Here is a 21,042-nt window from a genome sequence, read left to right on the forward strand (position 1 = left end):
AGCGCTCTACGCGTTTGAAGGCTTAGTCAAGAAATGATTGTAGCAGAGTAGACACCTCAGATTAGACATAAACATAAGTACTACTGAAAGCGGAAGTTCGATAGATGTTGTAGAATAGAGAAAGACAAATGGTGATTCCGCTGCTGGCAATGAGTCAGTAATAGTTGTCCCAGAACTGCAGACTGTTTCTCCGCAAACGTTATCACTGAGGTGAGAATTACATTTGCATCATGACTTCTATTTGAGGATAAATTACTTAGTGTATGCTCGGAATGTCCTCACCAGTCAAAAGAAGCAGCCACTAAGGCAGAGAAATGTATCACAGTCCGAAAACGAATGGTTTGTGTTACAGAACGTATCAAGATCGTAGACTACAATATAGAGCTAGTCAGATTGATCCAAAGACCGAGCTAAGGCAACAATATTTTCCGTGCGAAATGCCACCTGCCCATTGGCATACGTGCCAACATCTTCTACTTCGGAACCTTTGACAACATTTTCATCATCCGCAGAGTCCGAAAAGGACTTTTCCTGGTTCTCTGGCTTGCTGTCCTTGGCACTGCGCCCGATGAGCTCCAAGATGCAACCAGTCTCCTCCTCCTTCAAGAAAAACTGACGAAGACCGGTGGCAACATCGTAGCTGAGATCTTCCGCGGTAGTATTCCAACCTTTGGCTCTTACTTCAGCAAAAACGGCGTCAACATCTTCAACTTCCAATGCAACATGGTGAAGGTAAGCTCCGTCGTGACGCATCATCAGCTTGTAGAACACCGAATCAGGGTTCAATCCTTCCGTAAGGATAACTACCCGCTTTGAATCACAAGGAATGCCCATAACTTGCATCAGTCCATCATCACTACCATCAGCAGCGGACCCAGTGTTAACAGTAAAAGTGCGGAGTGGAGTGAAACCCAACATTCGCTCGTGGAGAACCTTCATACGCTTAGTGTCGGGCATGATGGCAGCATAATGGTCGAGCTGGCGCGTCGATCCCGCTATGGAAGTCAGGACATTGGGAGAAGTTGAAAAGTCTTCGTTGGCTGGCTCTTCAGCTGGGGCCTGGCATAAGCTCATTCGGTATCCAGTTTCCTCGCGCAGAAGAACAAGCTCAGTTGAACCATCCCGGAGACGTCGATCTTTAAAAGTAATCCTTTGAGCTTCGAGAACTTGACGAGCCTTGGCGATGTTGTAGACAGAGAAACGAACCGAAAGCCCGATGTCTCCAGGTCCGGCGCTCTCTGGAGCTTTGACAATGCTGAGGGTTGGATCGCCGAGACCTGGGAGTCTATAAAGGCTCTCATCTTTGTTGAACTTGGCGTTATAGACCTCCTTGACTGTTTGGGCAGCTCTCTCAACCACATGCGATGTAAGGGTCAAGTGAGCCATTCGCTTAACGCCGAGCAGATTGACTGCGCCTGTTCTGCGCCGGGTAGTCGCAAGGTCCTCGCAAGCTTCCCAAAGAGCTATGTTGCTTGCTCGATATCCGACGCTGCCGAAAGCGGTGTTGATGAACGCCTTGGTGTCATTGGCGGATGCCTCGAGGTTGGATAAAGCATAGCCCTTCAGCGCGAGGCCGCTGCAGGCTCGCATGAAGAGGTTGGAGGTTCCTGAGTTGCTAATCCACTCTGGAAGCATCCGAATTGATGCAGAGTCAAGTTTGGACAGTGTTTCGTCCCTGCTCTCAACAGGGTTGAAGATGTTATTAGCGCCGGCTAGGATAAATCGGGCGCCATGGGGCACTTCAGCGAAGGTTTTGTCGCTGAGAGTGGAGAGTGCTTTGGGTGTGAGGATGTACCGCTGAGCACAGGGAACAAAGACCTCGCCCTGGGAAGCGGCGAGGAAGTCGACAAGGTGTTCTTCGTCAATTGAGCCAACTCTGCGCTTGGCATACAAAGCTGACTGTAGCTCGGCCTTTGTAAGACCAGCCTCTAGGCTCCGAGGGTCAAGTCCTGAGACAGGATTCTTCTCGGAAGCACGCCGATAAGCTTCGATCGAGGCGCAGTCTATGCCATTGTCGTTGACCAGAAAACCGTACTGGCTGGAGATGGCAACTACCCGGCCAATACCCAGCTGGGCAGCTGCTTGGGCAAAGGTGGAACCGACGCAACCGAAGCCCTGGAGAACCAGGCGAGCTTGCCCCATAAGCTCCGGCTTCGTGTGGGTAATGAGCTCTTTAAGAGTGACAGCCATCACGTAGCCGACACAGAACTCGCTGAGGCCCCATCCACTGTTATCAAGCTGTTCTCCGAGGAGATCGTGGATCTCCTTGGGGTTCGAGCCGCAGTAGCCAAGTGAACGACTAAGCGCGTCGAGAGCGGTCAAAGTGCCCGGAGAGCAGTAGGCTCTAGCGTGTCTGTCGATGATGTCGTGGTCTGTGTTGAGGTCTCCCCCTGTGCCCCAGTACTCGGAAAGGACAGCTGCGTTATCGCGAATGAAGCGCTCCAAGACAAGAGGAGCACGTGAGTCCTCATGAGGGAACCTAATGCCGCCCTTGGCACCAACGACCTGAGGCTGAGAAGAGACAGCGAGTTTGGCACTCATAGAGCGGGCAATGTCGCGAACCTCGTTGAGAGTTGCGTCCTCATGAAGGAATAATCCTCCACCCGAGTGAGTAGGCACGGGTGAGTCGATAACTATCCAGCCCTCTGCCGGAGAAAGCTCATCTTTCCAGTGCCAGACACTGCAGCCTTGGATGACCTGGTGGGGTGGCATTGAAGGGGAAGTCTCACTAACAGAAGTGCCGGGTTGAGTAGAGGCTGAGATGGAAGACATTTTGAGGCAAAAATAATGTTGAATGATGTTTTGAGATTGGATCGAGTTTTAAAATTTTCTTATTGTGGCAATGATGCTAAGAAGAAGTCCAAATTGTTGTTGTCAAAGGCACGACCATTTATAGCCAAAATTTGTCTTCATCGCGACTGACTTGCATGATACTCCGGTTTGCCACAAGAGGCAGCCCGTAACTGACAACACTTTGATCCCGAGTTTGCAGGGCGGCCATGATCCATCAGGCCAACTCTTCCCTGAAAGTGAAAACATCTAGAGAGAACTCAAAGGAGCAAGGACGGTCTTGGCGGAGGAAGTAGGCTATGAAAACACTCACTGGGCAGACAATTCAGTCGGAGGTATAAAAGCAAGGAGCTCTGTGGGGTCTAGAGTTATCACATATCAGTTTTAGCATACTAGAGGATTCAGTATAGCTTCAATAATTTAAGAACAAGTTCTAGCTTTGATATGTCGGAGACAGGATTTCGTCCTTAGATACATAGTATTAATATCCCTATTATAGGATAGTTAGTTTAAACCGTAATTAATAAAAAGATTAATTAAACTATATAAATATTTACGTAATAAGTATAAAAAGGAGGTTCTAACTATAAGTTAGACTAGTTATAATAATTATAAATAGGGCCCCTAATTAGCCTTTACACAGTCGGCCGTATATTATAATTAAATTAAACTTTTAATTTAATACTAACTTTTTTTTTATTTTATTAATTTACTTATTATAGTTAAAAATATAATTTAACCTCGGGTCCGTTTATTAAGTTATCTCTTTTTACCCTTTTTTTCTATTTTTTTTTATATAATTTATTTTTTATTTATATATTAACTTTTTTACTATTTACGAATCATTTTAATCTCTTATTAAGTATTATTTTTATAAAAGCGTTAGCGAGGTTATTATTATTATTAATTTAACGGATTTTAAGTATTTTGCGCTTTTTATATAATTACTTAAGGGCTATAATATTAATTATAAGCCTCTTTTTTTTTATTGTTCTTAATTTAATAAAATATTTATATAATAAATAGGAATTAATATAAATAACTATTAAAATTAGTAAAAAGCTAGGTTAATTAATAATCTTTTTTAATATTATTAAAATTATATAAGAGAGGTTAATACCGTTAACTATATTATAGACTTTTAATATTAATATACTCCTCGTTACTTATTTATTTTTAATTAATAAGTAGTAGATAATATTTTTATATATATTAAATTCGCTTTTATTTATACTCTTATTAATTAGGATAATAATATACCCTAATTAAGAAGTAAAGTTATTATTATTCGTAAATAACTTATTAATAAAAATATAGAGCTTATTAATTATAAAGTTAATTAGGTAATAAACAAGGCCTCGATTAAGATTTATTTATTATTACTTAAGCTACTTATTAAGTATTTCGATATCTTATTTAATTAGATCTATAGCTTACGCTACTTTAGTATAGTTAAAAGTCGCTTTAGGCTAATATATATTTATAATATATACCCCTTATATAAGCTTAGCTTTATATTACTTTTTAATATTAGTTATATTCGGATTAATAAAATTAATCTTTTTACTTTACTCTTTTTATTAAAAAACGACGGTTTCCTTTTTAATTATAAAAATCCTATTATTAAATACTAAGGGGGTATTTATTATAAGGACCTTTTTTAGCTTTATTATAAAGCCCGCTTTTTAGAGCTCCTTATTTTTTTTTATAAAGTTAATATTAAATAGGTTTAATATATTATCGGTCTATGTGGTGGTTTTTTTTTCCGGCTTTATAGGCACAAAAGATCGACCTTAACGGGATTACGCTTTTAAGGGAAATCACACGATATAGTATACTTTTTAACTATATAATATGCGCAATGTATCCTAAGTACGCGCTTAACGTAATATAGTGATTTTGATACGAAAACTGCTATTTAATTTAGGATGGGTAAGCTGCCGCGGCGGCGCCGGCCAGAAAGGTCGACGGTAGAGGTCGGCCGTAATAGTTAGCTATAATAGTCGGCCGCTATAGTCGGCCATAATAGTTAGAGGCGGCCTTCCTTAACTATAGAGGTTCTAAACTTTAATAGTAACGTAGAGGTTTCTAGAGAAAGGGCTAAATAGGCTAATATCTATTACTTAGAGCTCGTAAAGATTCTTTCTATTCTTATCGCTTTTAATATTGCCTAAAACTACTCTCTATTTAAACTAAACAAATCTACTAAACAAATCTATTAAACAAATCTACTAAATAAATCTACTAAACAAACCTATTAATATATAAACTACTACTTAGATAGCTAGTTAGATAACTAGTTAAGAGGTTAGCTAGTTAAAATACTACCTCGATAAGAACTTAAAGATGCCTATCGATAAGTCTACCCCTCTCGGGCTGGGCGCCCTCTTTGGCTAGCTCGACGCTATAGCTATTATGGCTAACGTAGGTATGCTTAAGAAGTGGCGAAGTACTTTCTAGTAGTACGGAATTCGGTTAGGCGATATTATAAGCGCTATAGATAGCTAGGCTAGTACGGATATTAAGATCTAGTATATTAACGCCGGCCTAGTTATAATAGTTATAATAGACGGGCTAGAGGTATATAGGGTTAGGGCGATAAGCTAGCGCCTTAAATAGCTCCTACGGGACCCCCCGGGTAATAATAATACTTATATAAAAGAATAGATTATGCTAGACCTAGCTGCCTACGCGGGCTAGTACTAAGAGGTCCTGTGCGCGTTAGAGTGGGTAAAGCTCGCCCTGTAGGCGGCTAGAAGCGGCAGAAGGTTGGGAGCTGTTTTAATTAGTAGTTAGGTATGGAGCGCAATATACTTAGTTTTCCCTAATACGTAATACACGGTACGGCCCCGGCGGATTGCTCCGTCGGGGGGAATATTATCGGTCTATATTTTAACGATTTTAAATTAGTCGCCTTTATATTTAGAGATTAGTAAGTACGGGTTATATATAAATATAATTATTAATAATTAATTAATATAGAAGTCGTAATAAGTAGCTTACTAATAAGTACCCGATTCTATAAGCCTATATAGTAGCTTAAGTATTTTAATAATCGTACTTTTTAAGTACTTATTAACTATTCTTTTAGTAAATAGGCTAGGATTTTCTTTATAAGCCCTATAGCTGATTAAGTATAAGCCTAGGTAATATTATAGTTCTAAATTTCGTATCCCTTTTTTTATAATAATACTATTAGTATTATTATTAATCGTTAGTTATAGTACTATATAATAGGCGATTATATAAGTAGCGTCGCTTTTTTAACGTCGCTATACTTTTAAATTACGTATTTAGACTTTTTATATAGCTAGGGTGTTTTTTTCTTTTTAATTTTATAAACTATTTACGATTTAAATATACGGAGGTTTATATACTTCTTTAGGTTATAAAAAATAAATTAATAGACTCTTCAATTATAAAGAGTATTTATTTTAATAAGATCTAATCCTTTATATAGCTTTTTAATAGTTATAATTATACCTTCTTTACGTAGTTTAATTATTAACTCGAAATCGGCTTTTTTTTTTATATAAAAAGTATTAATTACCTCGTTATTAGTAATAAATTACTACGTTAGGGCTTACTATCGTGGTCTTTTGCGACGTTTTACTAATAGTATTAGTACCCTTTTAGTAATTTCCTTTTCTTTATCGTTTATTAGTATTATTATAATAACTTTATTAAAAATAATTTCCTATACCTTTACTACGGGTTAAATAGTTTCCCCTAGCTCTTTTTTTTTATAAGTTGAAAATTACTTCATTAGGATCTATATAATACGGTCTAATTACTATAATTAATATTTTAAGTAGCTAGTTACGATTTTTTATAATTATATAAGAGCGCTTATTAACGGAAATTAATTTATATAGCCTAGCTTATTATTAAGTAATTTTGCACTATATTTATATATCTAAATTTAGTAATATATTTAAATTATTTTTTATATTAGGCTTATTATATATAGTAATTACTTTATTAACTTACTTTTTTATACTTATTTTACGTAGTATTTATATTACTTTCTTAACTACTTAGGCTCGTTAATTTATATTTAGCGACGGTAATAAGGCTAAGGTCGTTTTTAAATATATTTTAAATACTAATAGCGTTAGTACAAGTCCGTTAGGCCCTATAGTATTATTATAGTATTTAAATACTATCTAGAGGTATTTATTATTAATAAAATCCGGATTTTCTTTTTTAATAATTTTGAACGCCCTTTTTAACTACTAATATACCCTTTTTACTTTTTTAATATTATAATACGCTTTAATAAGTACGATTTTTAGTTATATACCGTAAGCTATTATATTCTTTTTAAGTTTTACTAACTTAAAACTAGTATTAATATCGGTTTTAATACTATTTAGTAATCCTTAGTATATATTAATCTATTCCCTTTATAGGGCTACTTATACTATTTTTATTTATAAATCCTAAAGGAATTACCTTATTTAAAAAGATATAGTTATATTAATTATATATAGGACTAGCCGATTATTTGAATAGAAAATATTAATAACGATTTCTTAATTAAAGTTAAGCTTATTACGTAATTTAAATTTAAATTTGCGTAGGCTTTGCGTATTTATTTAATATTAGTAATATACTTTTATTAACTATTCTAGTACCCTTATTTTAATATTATTATTACTTAATTATTTTAAGAAGTTATATAGCCTCGTAACTAACGGGTACCTAAATCCCTAATATAGTTATCTAAGCTTACTTTTTGTTAAAAAATTAATTAACTTCGTATTATTAATAAGCTTTATAAACGTATACCCCTATTATCGTTCAATTATTTTAAAATACTTATTACTAAAGATTCTATTTTTTATATTATTAAATATAATACTTAGTTAATTTATATTTTTTAAATATAAGAGAAATGGGGTATTAATAAGTAAAATATAAAAAGTTATTATTTCGAAATACGTTTTTATTTTTATTATACTTAGGGCGACGATTTCTTTACCTAGGCCAAAGCTAATTTTTATAATACTTATTATTAACGTATTAAACGTTATTAATACGATTTTTTATAGCACTTAGAATTACGTTTTTTCATTTATTAACTATTACGATACTTTAGTATTTAGGATAATCTTTTAAAATTATCTAAGCTCTACTTTTTATTTATATAAAATACTTATACGAGCTTAGTATTTAAGTAATTTAAGTAGTATAAAAAGGACCCCTCTAATTACCCCTAGATTTACTTAGTATTATTTTTTCTTTTTCAATATTAAAAGAGGTAGCGTCTTTTTTTTAAGCGTTAAGAAAATAGACTTCGGCCCTATTAAATTTACCCTTTTAATTACCTTTATATTTATTATTTAAAGGACTTTCCTTTACTATTTATAAATAAAAGCTTATTTATTAAGAGCTTTTATTACCGTTTATTTATTTAGCCTCGTATATTTTTTAAAGGCTAATGGGGCGAAAAAAGAGTAGTTTATATTATCGATTTTATTATAATTTAATTTATTAATATAAGGGGTAAGATCTTTTTTATTTTCTAAATCTTTTATAAAAAGTAAATGTTCTAAGCCGCTATTTTAATTACTATTACTAAGTTCCGTACTCCCGGATTTACTTTTATATATAATAAGGAATTAGTTAAATTAAGAAGGGTTAGCTTTACTATTTACTACCCTTAACTTTTTATACTATTTATATAATTTAATATACTCTTTTTTAAAGTAATTACTTAACTAATATCTTTTTTTTTATAAATATAATATTATTTTTCTTATTACCCTACTCGCGAGTTAAATCTCGGCCTATTTAACGAATTTAGGCCTCTTTATTAGTAATTACTATATTTAACCTTTTTTTTTTTTTATACGTTTAATTAACTTAATATTATTAATAAGGGCCGTTATATACTTAGAAATAGGTTTAGTACGGTATTCTCGTTTTAATATTAAAGCTAGATCTTAGCTTTAAATAAAGCGTTTTATAATTTTTAAGTACTTAATATAGGGTTATTTTTATTTTTAATACGTACTAAACTACGGTATAGAGATATTTAACCTTTTATTTATTAGTTTCTTTATTTAGCTAGGTTTTCATTAGCTTATTAATTTGATTAATAAGCTTTTTAAAGAATTTTATTTACGATTTACTTTTTATTATCCTAGCTATAAATACGAAAAGAATTATTTATAGCTTAAATAGGAGCTTTAGGTTTTTATTATAAGTCTCGAAATAGTTTTAAATTACGTTAATAATATTAAAAAAGCTATTTTAATTAAGATTACGTACTACTTTATAATAATAATTAAAAGCTTTATTTATAAGTACGATATTAATTACTAAATAGTATTAATATTCCCTAATCCTAACCTTTTTATAATAATTATAAAATATTATTAGGGTTTTTTATAAGACCTTATACTTCCCCCTAGAGTATAATTTCTTTTTTAAGAAGATCTTTTTAAGGTTTATAAATTACTTCGTATTTATTATTATATTTTTAATATTTATATACGATCCTTATATTATTACGTATTATTAGTAATTTCGGGTCGTTTATTTCTTTTTTTATTAACTAATCGGTACCGAATTTTGTATTAATAGCGGCGACGAGCTATGGATCGAAATAAGTAAAATTATGAATTATTATATTTTTAGTATTATATTTTACCTCTATATATCCTTTTATAATAATAGATTACTATTAGTAATTATAGGGAGGAAATTTGCGTCGTTTACTTTTTTTTTAAATTCGTTAAAGCGATTATATACCCTATCGACTTATACTTAGTTTTATAATATAAATTCCTCCTCTATAATCGTTATTATTAGGACTTTATATAGTTTTTATAATTATAATTATATTAATAATACCCCTTACTTATAGAGGAATTTATTAACTACTTTTATAATTTTTAAGCTTATACTTATAAACTATTTATTTAATTAATAATTAAGGTTATTTAAAATTTTATAAAATAGGGGTTGCCCCTATAGCCCCTTTTTTTCGTAAACCTTAGTTAAATAGATTAACGCTACTTTAATCTATTTATTATTAAGCTAATCTATAATTTTATATATTTACGTTTTTTAATAGTCCGTATTAATATTTACTTATTTATAAAAGATTAGGATTCTATTTAGGATCGGGCTCTATTCTCTTTTTATTTATTTTAATTTACTAAGGGTCGTACTTTAGCTTATACTTATATTAATAATTATTAATATATTTAATTTTAATAAGGATATATTTAATTTACGTACTAGCCGTAATAAATCCGTACTTTTATTATTTAATAAATTTATTAAAATCTAGGAAATTCTTATTTTTTATTATTATTTTACTACTACTCTCGTTTTTATTATTTTTAATAATTACTATTACCCTTTTAGATCGCTAGCTATTATACTTATTAAAATCCTCTTTTTTATTTAATATAAAAAAGTAGGTTTTAGTAATTCTTTTTTTTAATAATAGTAATAAACGTTTATATTACTATAAGAAAATATAGTAATTAGTTTTAAGATCTTTACTAATTACCGATTTTTACTATTTTATATATTTTTAACTTCTTAAGCCTCGTACTCTTTATAATTTTTAAATAGCTTTTTTTTTTTAACTTATTTCTTTTAAGGTAGTATATTATAAGAATAATTAAATATAAATACTAAGCGGCTCGTAAAAGAACTAAATAGGTTATTAAGTATAGTTAGTAAAGTTAAGTCTTTTTTTTTATAATATTATAAACGTTAAGGACTTATTAAAAATATTTACTTATTATTTATACTTAATAAGGCTAAATACTTTAAAAATCTTTTTTTTACGGCTTTTTAGTACCCTATTTTATATTTTTTAAATAGTTTTTTTTATAACTTAATTACGGTTAAGTAATTATCGCTTACTAATAATCCTTTTTATTATTTAATTAATTTTTTAAAATTAGTAATTACGTACTAAGAACTTAATAAAAAAAAAGCTCTTTAGTAGCCCTTTAGAAGATTCTTTTAATTTTTTTAGAGCCGTATTTTTTAGCTTTTCTTTAAGCTAATAATAATTATAATAAGAAGTCGTAAGATTATTTTAGGGTAGCTACCTTTTTTTTAAGTTAATTTCTAAGATTTATAATATTTTTAACTTAATATTATTAAGATTTTTAAATCCCCTTTTCTTTTATTAAACCGTTTTTTATATTATATTCCTAAGTAATATTTAGAAAGTAATTAAGGGGGCTATAAAAAGATTGTTTAAATTATAAGTTTCGAGGTTATATTTATAAAATCCTCGTACTTTTAAGCCTTTTTATATATTATAAATCTCTTAGTTTTATAATTTTTATATGGGTTTTTATTATATTTATTAAAAATATTTACTTTTAGAGATCCCTTTTTTTAATTACGTAGTACTTTTTTATATTATACTTTTAAGCTCGTCCGTTATATTAATTAATTAAATAAGTAATCGTTACGTAAGTATTTTCTTTTTATTAATTTAACTAATTAATTTCTAATTATAGGCCGGTTATAGAAAAGTTATTTACTAAAAAAGCTATTTAAAGCGATTATAAAAAGTTAGTTATCTAAACGGTTTTATTAATTAACGTAGTTTAATATAATAAACGTCGACCTCTTATAAGTATTAAAAAGCTATAATTACTTAATTTTATATAATATTTAAAAATTACTTCTTTTTTTATTTACTTTTATAAAGTTAATTAATACGAATTTCTTATCCTATATAGTATTAAAAAGTCGTTTTTTTTACGTAGCGAGATACCTTACCGATCTATAATAATAGAATTTAATTACTAATTAATATTAATATTCTTATTATAAAGTAGTTAATTTAAACCGTAGTTAACGAAGAGATTAATTAAATTATATAAATATTTACATAATAAGTATAAAAAGGAGGTTCTAACTATAGGTTAGGCAAGTTATAATAATCGTAAATAGGGCCCCTAATTAGCCCCTGCGCAGTCGGCCGTATGCTGCGGTCGAATTAGACTTCTAATCCGATATATAGAGACCTCGTATTCGGTCTTTCTTATTAGAGTTTAACTTATAATCGACCGGAAGCATACGGAAGCTCGAAGTCGCCATTCCGAAATATAGAAGTGACAGACCGGGCCGCTGAAAATCTCGGGCAGCGTAGAACACTCCGGGACTTCCAATTTCTCGCTAGTATGATCGGAACTCTTCCGCTTGCATTGCGTTGGGCTTCCAGAGCACTATCGTACCCTGCAGGTTTGGGATGTTCACGGGAATTGTTCTTGTCGCGTATCATCAGAAGAAAATCTTGAGGTTAATGCAACATCGTCCCCTTAGCTTCAGCATGGGTATAAAGTGGCGTGTTGACTCTCTCGTGGTCTCTTGCCGGAATCTCAACGGCACATAGAAACCTACTAATTTGCCTTTCAAAGCGCATGAAATTTTCCAAGCTTTTCCTCTTGATTTGAAAAACTTATTTGGTTCTTCGTTTTATTCCGAAAAGTATCTCAATCACTATCACCGTCAAAATGGGATCCATCACCAACATGAAGCTCTCCTCTGAGCACGACATTGCAAAGATCTTCAACTCCTACGTTGCCGCCGGCGCCATCGGCACTGCTTGGGAACTCGGACTACTGGATCAGGTCCGTACACAAAAGGCTGTGGATATCGACGAGTTCGCGGCCAACCGCAACCTGGATCTCGCTTCGACCCGCGCCCTGGTCTCCGCGCTCGCTACCTCTGACATCCTCCAGCGTCAGGGGGGAGCTGCCCTGCCCGGGAGGTTGCTTGAAGAGGCATACCGCACCAAAAGTCTCTTTCACTGGCTTGCTCTTGGTTCCGGCAGTTTGTTCGCGCGCATGCAATACGTCATTCGCAACGAGAATCGCGAGGGCAAATTTTACTCGCGTGATTCTGCGGCCATCGCCTACGCGTGCCGTGACGCAAACACGCAATTCATTGATCCGGTCTTCCTCAACGCCCTAAAGTCGTCTGGCCAGAACTTTACCTCCGTTGTGGACCTGGGCAGTGGGAGTGGCGAGAGGATCATGCAAGTCCTCGACCGCTATCCTGAGAGCACTGGACTTGGCATCGATATTGCTGGTCCGGCAATTGAGGTTGCTAGGTCAGATGCCGTGAAGCGTGGTTATGGTGGCCGCATCAATTTCTTCGTCGGCGATGCGCGCAAGCTCGACTATCGGGATGAGTTTGCCAACGTGGACCTTTTGACATCCTTTCTGATGGGCCACGACTTCTGGCCGCGGGAGAAATGTGTTAGCTCTCTACAGAGGCTGCGCAAAGCTTTCCCGAGTGTAAAACGATTTTTCATCTGCGATACGGTGCGGATTCTCACAAATGATCCTCAATCTCGCCATGCAGTACAAGAGGATGATGTACCTATCTTTACCCTGGGTTTCGAGTTTGGCCATGCGCTGATGGATGTCAAGTTGCCCACAGTGGAGGACTGGGAGGGTGTGTTCGAGGATGGTGGTTGGATTTGTGTCAAGCAGCATCACATGTTGCCCCCGTCTCTCACGGTTCTTTTCGAACTTGTGCCCCGTGACGCAGATGCAATGTAGAGCTTCGAACAACTCTATGGAATGAATAGGGAATAGACCCAAGGCACATCTATCTACTTTAGGCAGTAGAGATAGCATGCGAATTGAACTGTTACTGTAACTGTGCAGACTAGTCGACAAAGATATCGAGGTTCAAGTTGTGCAAGTATAATTTTGACTAGGAGTCACGCTCATAACCCCTACTCAACTCAGTAGTTTGTTGGCGGAAGACTTGGGCAATGGGAATAGACATGGCTAAAGTGTGTAACTCGTACGAGAAAATGAGGCTGGGTACTACCTCTTGGCTGGGTGCCACCAGTACTTGATGATCCCTGATCCGAAACCGTGTAGGAACTGTTCCCTCGTAGAGAGATTCCAACGGAGAGTGTTGCTAGGTTATCGGAAGTGGGCAGTGGTTAGCTTACGTCTGACTCAGATAAGTTCTCTATATCTGCTTCCGAAAGCCCAAAGACGAGTCAGAATCTTATTCGAAATGTCAAATGAGAAGGCCACGTGTGTTTAATGGTAGGCCCTTGTCATCCCGCCCGGATTGACAGAAGCTGAAGCCTGAAGTTAGACCTGAGTCCATGAGAAATGGGGCCAGCCCGAAGATTATTGAGCCAGGATTCGATTGGTACTGCCCACACTGTCAATATTCAACGCTCGGAGTTTCCTTCTTAGTCAACGGATCAACTTTGATAGATGATAGCTCAGACACAGGCAAGTTGAGACGAGTGGGATGGACCCCGAAAATCCCGGCGATCCACCTCATGCACTTGTGACAGCGATACTGGAACCACCGAACTCTGAAAATGACCGACGCAGATATCGAATCATCCGGCCGCAGGCCAAGAGATGATACTAGCGCAACTCTATCTTGAGGGGAATTCCAAAATTACTCTAGCCCAGTAATGCCGGCCGGATCCCACTCCAGCTTCCCGTGGTTGTTTGCCGCACATGATGCTAGCCCGTGTCTGCTCTGACTTAACCCGGGCCGCGCCGCCTAAACTAACAGGGCCGAAAACACCCTGTTATCACCCCGCAACTATCTTCGACTCTAGCCGCATACGAATCAGTAATGGCTTCTCAGCATAGTGATAGCATTTTGCTGCCCAACAGGTCTGAATGCCCCTTCTCTCCTGACCCTTGATTCTGCATCTGCCGTGGTAAGCGGCGGAGTGTCCGATCGGACCTTTTCTTGAGGCGGTGAATACAAACATTGAACGTTTGCCGCGCGTTCCACCCCAACACGGCGGAGAAAACCAGACTCCGGATGCTAAACAAATTACGACTGAATTTCAACATAGAGAACAGTACCAAGGCCCTATTCTGATGGGGAAGGCGTAGCCGTTGCTCGAAGTTGCAGTCCTCGCTCCAAATGTCTAGCTTGAGGATTGCATCGGGGCTAAGCTGATTATTTCGGGTGAATTAAGCTTTCAGAAGTTCAGCCCCGAAGCCCGTCCGTGTAAGTGCCCCTCCTGCAATGCTGCAGACTGCTCGTAAATATCAAAGGTCTGAGGTTCTTTATTCGGCCCGACTGGGTACTACAATATAAAGATCAAACCCACAACTACGTGTTCTCTTGGAGTTGTAGTCTGCCACTCACCACCTCTGCTGGCGTTGTGCGTCTTTCTTTTAGGTTCATCTCGGTCTATCCAGCAAGTGAACACACATTGAAATTACCAATCCCATCATGATTTTCTCTTCTAAATACCAGATAGACATACCTCAAGTCGATGTTCTATCATACGTGTTCGGTACAGTTCATGTCGCCATGGCACGTGTCTTGTTTTTTGTGTTTGCTAAAACAGACTGCAGGAACGTCAGCCTCGGATGGGGATTTGCCCATTTTCGTTGATGCCGAGAAACCTGCTCAAAGTCTCCGTAAGCCTGAATTGGAGACTTGCGTCAAGAGACTAGCGGGTGGCCTCCGACAAACACTGGGAATACAAAACGACGATGTTGTTCTCGCTTACACTGAGAATTCTGTGAGTAGTCCCACGGCCATGACAGGCGGCCATCCCCTAATATTGTGTCTCATCGCTCCAGGCATGGTACCCAGTTATAATCCTTGGGGCAATCTGTGCAGGTGGGATCTTCACTGGTGCCAATCCGGGGTACACGGAGGCTGGTGAGTTACGAATTTATGATGAGATACCTCGGCACGAAGCATGGAGCACATGAGTAACCCAGACTAGAACTGACCCACCAACTCACTGTTTCCGGCGCTAAGTGCATTTTCACGGATGCCATCCGACTCACGACCGCACTGCAAGCTGCAAGGAGTGCCGGCATACCAAAAGAATCTGTCGTCCTCGTTGACAACAAGGGCCGGCCTAGGCATGATCGCTGGCGTACCATGCAAAAGTTGTTGGCTGAGCCATACTCTTGGGAGGCAATCAGTGATCCTCTAATTTTGGCAGAAAAGTGAGCTGCTGCAAGGGAACAAAAGCATGAACGCAATGCTGATCAATTTGCAAGGGTCGCAGTTCTTAACTTCAGTAGTGGGACAACGGGAAAACCCAAGGCATGCATGATCACCCACCGCAATCTTGTTGCCAATGCGGAACAGACACTTCACCTTGACCGAGTGAGCGGGTTGAGAGCAAAGGACCAAGGATCTTCAACTCACAATGTTCACTGTGCATTCCTGCCTCTTTATCATGCGAGTAAGTTGCAGTCCAGAACCTCAACCACACGCTACTGCGGCACGAAGCATTGACCACGAGCTCAGGTGGACTCATGACTTACTGCGTGGTCAATGTACGCAGATCTTGCACTACAGTCACAATGCGTAAGTTCAGTCTTGAGCTTCTGCTGAGCACAATTCAGCGGTTCCGCGTCACACATCTCCTCCTAGCCCCGCCGGTAGTTGTGATGCTATTGAAAAGCAATCTCCTATCCCGTTACGACGTGTCCAGCGTGAGGTCCATGTTTTGTGGAGCAGCCCCCCTCCAACCGGAGCTATCCAAAAGATTGGAAGAGGTGTTCAGCGGGGGCAAAGCTCGCAGTCGACAGGGATGGGGAATGAGCGAAGCCACGATGGCAGTCACTTTGTTTGCCCCTGACGAGTTCGACCCATTGCACAAAGGCGTTGGGTATATCCTCCCCAACATGCAGATGAAGATCGTCGATGACGATGGCCGCGAAGTTGCCTGCAATGAAGAGGGAGAAGCGCTCATTCGGGGGCCAAATGTCTTCAAGGGCTATTACAAGAACCCGAGCGCATCTGGAGAAGCATGGACCAAAGATGGCTGGCTGAAAACTGGAGATATCGTGTCCATTCAGGAGAGTGGACTCTTGACTATTGTGGACCGCAAAAAGGTTTGTGCCGCATTGTTCTGAGGCCTCTCAAGCATTTGCTGACCATGTTATTCGGAGTATAGGAACTCATCAAGGTGAAAGGCTTCCAATTAGCCCCAGCCGAACTTGAGGGGCATCTCCTTGAGCATGAAGGAGTCAAGGACTGCGCGGTTATTCGCGTTACAAGGTGCGCTCATGCCTTTCCTATTTGCCGCTTACATTTGACTTACACGAACACGCGACCAGAGAGGGGCAAGAACATCCACAGGCTCACGTTGTCCCCAAAGACAGCAACGTCACCGCCGAATCGATTCTTGAATTCATGGAGAGCCGACTTTCGGCACACAAGAGGCTGACTGGTGGAATTGTTTTTACTGAGGCAATTCCCAAATCCGCATCTGGCAAAATTCTGCGTCGCTTACTTCAGGACCCTGCGACGGCTAAGCTAGCGCGCCTTTAGAGCCTGATTGTTTTAGACCTCATTTCATGTGTCACCACACGGCCTAGTGTGCCAATAGCTATAATTCTTTAGGTCCCTGATAGGGCGCATTTTGAAACCATTGGGCTTCATTTTCACTTCCGCAACTATGAATTCTGTATCTTTGGACTTATGTTACTGTTGGATTACGAGGCAGAAAAGGGGCCCTATTAGGTAGTTAGGTAGGGGTGGTAGGTAGGCAGTCTGGGCCCGTGCAGACGGACCCTTCTACCTACCTATACCCACTAAGGGACTGCGGGCTCTGCCCACGATCTTCCCCTCCTATACACACGCAATAAACCTATACTAACCTATTAACCTAGTTATAACTAAAAAGTCTAACTTACTTATGTATATACTAATACTAATTAATAGTTAAATTATATATATATTTTTATTATAAGTTAGTAAGGATATAACTATAAAAAGAATAGCCTCGACCTACTTCGCTAACTATTTTAACTTATTAACTTAGTTCTATTTATTTAATTAATAATAAGTAGCCTAGTTTATACTACTTTAGCTCTTTTTTATTATTATTAGCTAATAACTAATTAATTAGTTATAAGCTATTAAGAGCGCGCTTTATTACGTACGATCTCTTTTACTAAGACTACTACTATAAAGAAATTAATTATTTTATTATTATTATTAACCTCGCTTTTATTATTAATATTATCTTTATTAGCTTTATTATTATTACTAACTTCTTTTTAATTAAACTACTCGCGGAGGAATTTATTTTAAATATATTATAACTAAGCGCTATTTTAAACTAATAATAAATAAGAAGAGATTAATTACTAAGAAATTAATTTAATAATCACTAGCGTATTAGCGCTTAATAATAATAAGACCTTTAGAATCATAAGTACGTTAATAGCGAATTTCTTATTAATAGCGAAGTATTTTAAAATACTAAAAAAAAGAAAAGATCTCGATAGTAGTAATAATAAGGATCTATTTTATATTATTAACAAATTTACCTCTTTTTAACCTAATAAAAGCTCTAAGACTAGATTAATAAAATAAAGTACGAGAAGTACTAAAAAAAATTACTAATTAATAACTAATAGAATCCTTTATTTATTACTAAAAATACGGTTATAAAAGGCCTTTTTTCCCTTTTTATAACTTTTTACCGACCTTAATAACTTTTTATTTATATACCTCGTTAAAAAAATAGAATTTTCTAATTAATAATAATAGCCCGTTTACTACTATTAAAACGATTACTATAACCGACCTACTACTCTTTTTAACTTAACTAACGTTATATTATAATTATAATATAACGATTATATCTTATAGTAATCTTTTATTATATAACTTACTTCGTAAATATATTATAATAATTACTAGCCCTAGTAATAAGTAAAAAGGGTCTAATAATTAATTAATATTACCTCTAGCCTACTTATACTCTTAAATTATAAAACTATACTTAATTCTAATTTACTAATAGGACTACGTTAACTTAACTTAATAAGGCTTATTTAATATTATACTTACCTTTATAAATAATAAAAAGCTTAATACTTTTATTTTTTATATAATAAAATACTATTATTAAAACGGCCTAATAAGTAAGGAGTTATAAAAAGACTTTAAAACCGACTTTTAAAACTAAGAAATAAGGGACTTCTTAAGAATAAAAAGTACGATTCTTAGGAAGCTAAGAGACTTTTTTATAAATAATAATATTAATTTAATAATTAGAAATCGTAGTTAAATAATAAAAAAGATTACTAGTGCCCTTAATACTTAATACTTCTGTACTTAGATTTTTAAAAAAAATCGTAGCTTATTATAACTATACTAAATATTTTAATATATTATATTACGATCCTTATTTTTTTTATTTACTACTCTTATAATTAATAACTACTAACGATTTTATTTAATAAGCTAAAAAAATAATAAGGGAATCCGCATAACCCTAACTTACTTAATCCTAATAATTAAAATTTTAACCTTAGCCTCGCTATTAACTAACTAACTTACTACCTCTCTAAAAAAAAAAAAAGAACTAAAGAATAAAGTTATTATTACTTAATAACGAAATCTACTTTATTAAATACTATACTTTAATATAAAAACTAAAAATAATATTATACCCAATACTTACTAATTAATTAACCTTATTAAGCTCTATAATAATAAGAATAAGTATAGTAATAAGAAGTACGATATTTTTAATAAAAAGCTTTAGATTTTTAAAATACTATATTAATAAATAAGAATTAGTAAACGATATTATTCTAATACTTTCTTAAATATACTTAAGGGAAGGGCGTTAACCTTTTATTTTAACTAACTTAATAATACTTCTAACTTACTTAGTTTTAATATAATATATTAGAGGACTTAAGAATATTTTAAGCTACTTATAAGCCGTTAGAACTACTTTACTAAGCTTTATAACCTCTACTAATATTTTATAGTTCGTAAGAACCTAGGTAAGTCGAATTAATAAATTTTATAAGCGCTAATTAACCGTATTATAATCCTTTACGAGGCATTAACTACCTAAGGATCTATTTTTAATATAAGTAACTAACTCCTTTATTACATAAGTAGTATACTAAAATATAGACTTACTATACTTAACTTAGTACCTATATTTACTAATATTTATTATTAGCTTAGTACTTTAATTAATACTATAAAAAGAGAGCGTAACTATAATAAGTAATAGTAGTATTTTTAAAATAGTATTTATAATAAAAAGGTCCCTACTACTTACTAAACTAACTATATTTATAATAGCTTTAGTAAAAAGACCCGATTTAATAAATAGAATTAACGCGGCCGCGGTACTACTAATAAAAAGTATTTTATTTATTATAAAACCGGCTATTAGTTAACTAAGCACTTAGAAAAAGAGCGACGTTAAGTATATAAGAAATATAAAAATAATAATAAAAAAAATAAGAGATCTATACTAAGCTTATATTTATAGTTCCTTACTTTTTATAAAGGAACCGCCCCTACTAACGACGATAATAATAATACTATAATTTAATACTTTAATAACCTCGACTTTAATTATAAAGATAACTACGAGGATAAAGGCTAGATCTTAATAATATACTTTATAACTACTACTAATAATAAAACCCTTATAAATATCCTCGCTACTTAGATAATAGAGCATAGCCTTATTAATATTACTTTTATTAATAAGTTAACTAAGTTTATAAAACTAACGACCTCCTTCTCGTTAAATAAGAAGTACTTATTAAGGGATTTTTAAAATATTATATTTAATACTAACGCTATAGAATTCTTAACTACGGGCTACCCTTAACTCTTTATATTATAATAGCGACGACTTAAAATTATTTTTAATACTTTTAAAACTAGCGAGGTAGGTATTTAATTTAGTAATAGCGAACTCGTAAAGTTATTAAAATCTACGGTCATTAGTACCCTATTTAGTAATATTACTTTTTACGTCTTATTAACTAATACTCCTTTTTTATACTACTTAAAGGATATAAATAAGCTAAGAGTATACTTTAATAATATTAATAACTTACTAATTAAGGGAGATATTATAGTACTTATTATTTATAAATAGAAATACCCTTAGCTTTTGCTCTTTAATAATAAGAAAGTTATTACTAACTATTTAATAAAGAGCGAATTACGCTACTTATATTAGTACTTTAGCTACCCTTCGGTTCCTCGTTTTTTAAAATTACTTTAATAATTTAATAATAATATAGAGATCGTAGCCCTTAAAAAGCTTACGAAGATCTATTAATAATACTAACTTAATACTACTACTCTTAGCTAATTCAAATTTACCTTACGAAATAATTACGATTTTAATTATAAAATCGTAATTAATATAATATATTTAATAAATTATAAGGGTACTAACCGACTAGTACTTTACGTTATTAATACTACTACTTCTTTTTAAATAGT

General features: G+C 34.5%; 5 protein-coding genes across 5 annotated transcripts; 3 read left to right on the forward strand and 2 right to left on the reverse strand.

The window, feature by feature from the left end:
- Nucleotides 1–384: 384 nt before the first annotated feature.
- Nucleotides 385–2,772, reverse strand: CLUP02_10378 (uncharacterized protein; the record flags this gene model as incomplete). Its single annotated transcript, XM_049289354.1, has 1 exon — nucleotides 385–2,772. The coding sequence occupies one exon, from the start codon at nucleotides 2,770–2,772 to the stop codon at nucleotides 385–387; it is 2,388 nt and encodes a 795-aa protein (XP_049146499.1).
- Nucleotides 2,773–2,874: 102 nt separating this feature from the next.
- Nucleotides 2,875–3,039, reverse strand: CLUP02_10379 (uncharacterized protein; the record flags this gene model as incomplete). Its single annotated transcript, XM_049289355.1, has 1 exon — nucleotides 2,875–3,039. The coding sequence occupies one exon, from the start codon at nucleotides 3,037–3,039 to the stop codon at nucleotides 2,875–2,877; it is 165 nt and encodes a 54-aa protein (XP_049146500.1).
- A 9,254-nt stretch (nucleotides 3,040–12,293) lies between these two features.
- Nucleotides 12,294–13,346, forward strand: CLUP02_10380 (uncharacterized protein; the record flags this gene model as incomplete). The annotated part of the gene is made up of 1 exon (XM_049289356.1): nucleotides 12,294–13,346. The coding sequence occupies one exon, from the start codon at nucleotides 12,294–12,296 to the stop codon at nucleotides 13,344–13,346; it is 1,053 nt and encodes a 350-aa protein (XP_049146501.1).
- A 1,672-nt stretch (nucleotides 13,347–15,018) lies between these two features.
- Nucleotides 15,019–17,088, forward strand: CLUP02_10381 (uncharacterized protein; the record flags this gene model as incomplete). The annotated part of the gene is made up of 8 exons (XM_049289357.1): nucleotides 15,019–15,082; nucleotides 15,144–15,313; nucleotides 15,375–15,456; nucleotides 15,524–15,752; nucleotides 15,807–15,994; nucleotides 16,060–16,649; nucleotides 16,712–16,815; nucleotides 16,875–17,088. 8 exons carry the CDS (start codon nucleotides 15,019–15,021, stop codon nucleotides 17,086–17,088), a joined length of 1,641 nt encoding a protein of 546 aa, XP_049146502.1.
- A 3,400-nt stretch (nucleotides 17,089–20,488) lies between these two features.
- Nucleotides 20,489–20,689, forward strand: CLUP02_10382 (uncharacterized protein; the record flags this gene model as incomplete). The annotated part of the gene is made up of 1 exon (XM_049289358.1): nucleotides 20,489–20,689. A coding segment is annotated over one exon (201 nt), but the record flags the coding sequence as incomplete, so codon positions are not given.
- Nucleotides 20,690–21,042: the final 353 nt, after the last annotated feature.

The sequence above is a fragment of the Colletotrichum lupini genome, chromosome 5, assembly GCF_023278565.1.
Source record: "Colletotrichum lupini chromosome 5, complete sequence".
Taxonomy (NCBI): domain Eukaryota; kingdom Fungi; phylum Ascomycota; class Sordariomycetes; order Glomerellales; family Glomerellaceae; genus Colletotrichum; species Colletotrichum lupini.